This window comes from Pteropus medius, unplaced genomic scaffold (genome assembly GCF_902729225.1).
Source record: "Pteropus medius unplaced genomic scaffold, Ma_sr-lr_union100, whole genome shotgun sequence".
NCBI classification, from domain to species: Eukaryota; Metazoa; Chordata; class Mammalia; order Chiroptera; family Pteropodidae; genus Pteropus; species Pteropus medius.
The window spans coordinates 6819173-6825172 of NW_024342471.1; the positions used below are offsets into that span (position 1 = coordinate 6819173).

The window sequence follows — 6000 nt, forward strand, 5'->3', positions numbered from 1 at the left end:
TGAACGTTGTCTGCAAACTGGAAAAAGACCATTAGTCAATTTGGCCAGCGGAACACCTGGGGTCCGGCTCGCAAAAGCCTGGTGTTGAGAGGGGAGTTTGGCAATCCAGCGTTTCTCCTCAGGGAACAGTGCTCAAATGGGGGATCCTGGCATGTGATGGGCCACGGAGAAGCCACAGTGGAGCACAGAAATCTGCGTTTTAGTCCTGGCTCCCTACCGACAGATACTTCCTCTCTTGAGGCCTCAGTTTTCTCATCTGGAAGATGGTAGACTTGGGCTGAGAACATCTATCTCCAAGAAGCCTTGAGGCTCTCTGGTCCCTGGAGTTGACAGATGGCCCGGGGCCCCGCCCCAGACCTAACCTGCAGCCCTTGCAGGCCCGGGGGCAGCCCCACTCTGAGACCAGAGGAAAAGGAAAGGGGTTGGTTCACTTTGTGGCCAACGCTGGAACACTGGAACGGAATCGGAGGGTCTTGCCTCTCAGGGGTTTGCTTCCCCTGCTGGGCAGCCCACGGAGGCCCCAGCAGGCCAAACACAAGAAATAATAAATCCTACCCAGGCTTTGCCCAGCCAGGAGGCCTGGCTGGCTCTTGTCATAAAAAAATCTTATCCCATGAGCACCCCCGTACCCAGCGTGGAGGACTCCACCCTCCTCCCCTTGGCCCTCCGCCTCCACTTCTATTTCCTGTGACAACCTGCAAACTGAAGACCAACTTGCCTCTCCCCCACTTCAAGCTTTTGCTCGACCCCCCTGCCCTGCCCCACCCGGGCCCCAGCTGCAGGAGGCCCCAGCAGAGTGTAATTCCCCTTGCCCTCCTCTCCGCCCTGGGCCCGTCCGGACAGATTAAGCCTTTGTCACACACACCCAGAAAAGCTCAGGGCCAGATGGGACAGGACAAGTGGTGTCAGATCATCGACCCGCTGCTGGCCAGGACTTGGGAAGGGCCCCAACCACAGCACCGCATATGGCTGTGGGAGGAGAAAAGGGGGCCCAGCGAGGGGGCGGCAACATGGAAGAGAGACGACACATCAAGGCCACCCTTAGGACCGAGCCCACGCAGAGGGCCCTTGTTCAGCTTCTGGATAACCCAACCCCCACATCCCCTCTTTCCTGAAATTGTTCTGCCTGGTTTCTTGATCATATGTGCCCACCACCCCTACCAGCTGGGTGCCCCAGTTGCAGGCAGAGTCCAACTCACTTCAGTGCCCCAGTGCCCTCCAAAAGAGCTGTGGGTGCTAAACAAATGCCTCAGACAAAGGTTTATGGCCCAATGACCTTCACAAAACCCACCCAGGACAAAACTACAGGATCTCTCCCAACTGCCACCAGAAGCAGATAACTTTAAAGTGTGTGTGTGTGTGTGTGTGTGTGTGTGTGTGTGTGTGTGTATGTAGGCCAGTGAAGGTGGGGATGTCCTTTGCACCTTTCAAAGAAGGTCCCATTCAGCCCCTCCCAGTTAGAGGCCATGACTGCCCCTGAATTCCCAGCAGGATTCATTCCTCTTAGATCAGTGAAAAGGAAAATGGAAATGTAAAAATAATAACTGAGCCCCAGGAAAGTACTTGGAGATGGGGGTAGCAAGACTAGGGGCATCTCCTGCAGCTGGCTCCGGTTGGCTGGGCAAGTGGCAGGTAACTAACGGGCTCTCTGGGGACCAGCAGGCCAGGCAGGCGGGCGTGGGGAGCTCGAGGGGAGGGCTGTCACAGGAGGGCACGTCTGTTGTGTTTCTAGTCCTCCTGGCAGCCTGGGCAGGGAGGCCTGGGTCTCCTTTCTCTGCCTCCCAGGCAGGTAGTCCCTTGGGGAGGGCTTATTATTGGTATGGGAGGCAGGGTAGAGGCTTATGAGGACCCTGCTGCCAGGACAGGTTAGTGTGGGCCTCATAAGGGTCTAAAGTGACTGGTTGAGCTGGCAGGACCTGGTGCCCAGGCCTCGTACCCAAATTCTGCATATGGCCTGGATGGGCATCTGTGCTCTTGCTCTGCCTTGACAGCTGTGTGGCTAGGGGGTTAGAGAGACTGTCCCATGATGCCCACTCTCTGTAAGAGAGGTCAACCCACGTAGAAAACCAGTAAGCCAGCTGCCAGATCTAAGTGTCATCTGCCCCACAACTCCAGGAGTTGGTACAGTGGGGGCAACAGACTGAGACTAAGAAGGAGGTTGGTCCAAGACTTCCAGCTCCCTAGGAAAGAATAACCCCGGATGGGTTGGGTGGGGGGCACTGACCATGTAAGAAGCCTGGGTGGCTCAGGGTAATGACCCGGAGTAGGGGGTTTGGATCCAGCTAACCATCTGGTGGGTCATTGACCTCGGAAAAACCACATTTAGGGTGGGGGCAATAGCCCAAGATGGGGGAGAGTGGTGGGCTGTAGGAAATAGCAGGGCGGGGAGGGCTGACCTAGGCTGGGAAGAGGCAATGACCCATACTCCCCGTGTGAGAAAGCGGGCACTGATTTGGGCTGGGGGAGGGGTCCCTGACTCGATCAAGGGAGGGGGAAATGACCCAGACTCCCCGGGCCCGTCCTGGGCCCGTCCGGACAGATTTAGATTGGGGGGGTCCCTGACTCGTGCAGGGTGGGACACTGCCCTACCCTTCCCCTTCGGGAATTCGGCCCCAGCGCGCCCCTCCGCCCGGCCCTCAGTTCTGGGTCCGGCCGGAGGCGGCAGCGGCGCAGATGGGCTGCTGGCGGCCGCAGCGGCAGCGGCGCGGTTATCAGCGCTCCTCGCAGATGGGCCGCCCGCCCTCCGCGCTCACGGTTCCCCACTCCCCGCGGCCTGCAGCCCCGTCCCCTGGGCGCGGGGGGAGGCGCCTCTGGATCCGCTCCCTGGCTCCCGCCTCCCTCCCTCGCGGCCCCCTCACCCTGCGGGCCCGGCCCGGGCGGCCGCCAGAGGGGGAGGGGGAGGGGACAAGTGCACTTTTCGTAACGACCGAATCAATTGTGTGTGAAGAGCCCGCTCCGGCCGGGGACGGGGCTGAGCGCGGGGCGGGCGGGCCGGACGGGGGAGGAGCACAGAGGGGGGAGCGGGCGAGCGAGGGAGGGAGGGAGGCCGGCGCGGGGCGGCCCCGCTCGCTCGCTCGGGCCGGGCGAGGCCGGGGAGGGAGCGAGGGGGGCAGGGAGGGAGGCTGGCCCGGGCCAGCCGGGCCGGGGGCTGAACGCACTAATGGAGGGTCTCCACGACGGAAAGTTCAAAGCTCAGCAGCTCCCCAGGAGCAGCCGCCCCCCCCGAAGCCCCCACCCGCTGCAGAACAATGAGGTCCCCGCGGGGGAGCCGCGGGGCCCGCGCCGCACGCCCTCTCCAGGGCGCCCCGGGCCGGAGGGGACGCCCCCGCCCCGCTGCCCGCCTCCTCCCTCCCCGCGGCTGCGGTTCCCCGCCCCCTCCCCCACGCCACCCCGCCCGGACCGGGCCAGCCCCGGGGACGGGGGAGGGGAAGGGATGGATAGGTCAGGCCGCCCCCGTCCCAGGGAGGGGGGAGCTAGGGGCCCAGGGGGCGAAGGGGGCGCCCCACCCACTCGCGGGAGGCTGCTCCTGCGCCAGGCTGCGGCTCGGGCTGCCCCTCCCCGGGCCAGCCCCGGGTGGGGTCGGGGAGACAGTGCCCTGGCGGGCCCCCTCCCCTGGCGCTGGGAAGGCGAGTGGACTCCCCGTCCCGTGGCTGTCCCTACCCTTCCTCCCATGGCACCACCCTACACACACACACACACACACACACACACACACACACACACACACACACTCTCACACACACTCACACACACACAGCCCAGCCGGCCCGGGGGCGGGAGCGCGAGGCGCCCGGGACAGGCAGCCCTGGGGCGGGCGGGGGGGGAGGCTCAGGCTTCGGAGCAGCCGCCTGCTGGCGGGGGGAGGGGACGGGAGGACGGAACATGCTGGGGTGAGCAGCCCGGGACAGCCCGCCCGGCACGGCCACGGCCCGGGCAGCGGCGCAGATGGGGGCAGGGACGCCCTGAACCCAGAGCGCTGCCCGGGCGGGCCGGCAGGGACGCGTGCGCCTCGAGCGAGTCAGACCCACGGACAACCTCAGGGACACACATTCAGACACACATCCACACCCCTACCCCGCCCCCGCTCGCCCCCGCCCGCCCGAGCCCCGCGGCGGGACCGGCCCGCGGCCGCCGCGCGCGCACTCACCGAGCCCGTCTTGACCGGCACATACACCACTTGGCCCATCTTGGGTTCCCGGCCGCTGCCCAGGCGGAAGCCCTTGGAGCGCACCCAGAACTGGAACTTGCCTTTCTCTCCCGCCGCCGGGCCGCTGCCCGCGCCGGTCCCGCCGCCACCCTGCAGGACCTCGGCGATCCGCTGGTATTTGCTGCGTGTCACCGTCTTGGTTTTGGCCGAGTCGCCGTAGGTGCGCAGGCACCAGTCCCGGAACTGGCGGCCCAGCTCCGAGTCCCCGGGGCTGCGCTCGCGCTCCCAGCCCCCGCGCAGCAGCAGCGTCGGCTTCGGCATCCTCCCGCCGCGCCCGGCGCCCTCGGGGGCGGGCCGGCCACCGGGCCGCCCGGTGCCGGGACTGGGCTGGGCTGGGCCGGGTCGGGGCGCGCCGCGGCCCGGGCTGTCCCGCGGTGTGGCTCCGGCGCGGCTGCTTGATGGGCACGGGCGGCGGCCGGACGCGCGGGTCTGCGGCGCGCTCTGTCCTGCTCGGGCGGCGGCGGCGGCGGCGTTGGCGGCGGCGGCTCCGGCTCGCCTCCTGCTCCGCCTCCTCCTCCCCCCGGCCGGGATGCAGGAGCGATGGAGGCAGCTCCGGGCCCGGAGGTGCAGAGGGGGCGGGCCGCCCCGCGGGCGGCCAGGGGAGGCGGGAGGCGGGGAGCGGCCCCGGGCGCGGGGAGCGAGACCGAGCCTGGGCGCGGGCGGTGGCGGCGGCGGCTGTCAGCTTGCGCGGCTCATCCTGCTCCTGCTCCTGCTCAGGCTCCCGCTGCCGCTGCTCTTCCTCCTCCTCCTCCTCCCGCGCCCGCCTCCACCACGCCGCGGGATCCCACCTGTTAGAGCGTCGCAGCCTTCGCCGCCTGCCCCCCCGCCTCTCGCGCCCGCCCGCGGGGCCCAGCCCCCGCCCCGGCCCGGCCCCTGGGGGCGCGGGGGCTGCCGCGCCCGCAGCCGTGGGGAGGACAGGAGCCGCAGGCGCGCAGTGCTCAGCCTAGGGACCGAGTTTCCTCTGGCCGGGCCTGGCCCGAGACTCGCAGGCCGTGCTCTGCCCGAACCTGGCGGTCTCGCAGGGAATAGGGCACCGACCCCGCCCGGCCACCAGCGTCCCTGCCTCTCCGGGCGGCCCCGCCCAATTTTAGCCCGGCGCTGGCGGTACAGGGCAGGGCCCCTTCGCTCCCGGCAACTGGCCTGACCTCTCTAGTGTGAGCCTGGCCTCAGAAGAGCAGCGTTCCCTTGGGAAACCCCAAACCGCCACTCTTCAGGGCCCCCAGACTTCCTCTCTTCAGCCTCACCCCAAATTCCCCGAAGTTTGGCTGGCCTTGCTTCTGCCAGTCCCAACGTTCTGGGACAGCCCCAGGCCACAGGGAAGTCGTCAGCATTGGCCCATAGCCTTACTCAGGCCAACCCTACCAAGGCTTCAGGCGACACTCAACACACTCACAAATTCAGCCCGAGATACCCTGTCTTTGTGGGTGCACCTTGGCCTAGAATCTCCTGCTGAGTAAACTCAGGTAGCCTGCCATCCCGCTCCTCCCTGGGCAGGGCTGAGCTTGGGCAAAGCCAGCCCCCACTCCTTAATGAAATTACTAACATAAATAAAGGCACAGGCCAACTCCCCAGAATTTCTGCCCTCCTTTCCTAACAGGCTATGAAGAATTGCTGTGCTTCTCTCCCCTGTTGTTCCCTGGGGTCCAGCCACAGTCCCTAGACTTCTTCTGTAGGCAAGTCACCACCCAAGCCTGAGGCCCAGATTTCAGTCCATGCAGAACCATTTTCTGCCTAAGAACTACTGGCTACAGCCATCTCAAGGTCCCCCACCCTGGAACCTACAGTGTTCCGTG

The 6000-nt window shown here is 66.2% G+C and overlaps 1 protein-coding gene across 1 annotated transcript in view; it reads right to left on the reverse strand.

The window, feature by feature from the left end:
* Nucleotides 1-4468, reverse strand: part of NOL4L (nucleolar protein 4 like) — a 122449-nt gene extending 117981 nt beyond the window's left edge. The window contains exon 1 of the mRNA XM_039864057.1: nucleotides 4148-4468. Coding sequence (XP_039719991.1) covers nucleotides 4148-4468 — 321 coding nt within the window. The remainder of the gene's footprint in view (nucleotides 1-4147) is intronic.
* Between the last annotated feature and the right edge of the window lie 1532 nt (nucleotides 4469-6000).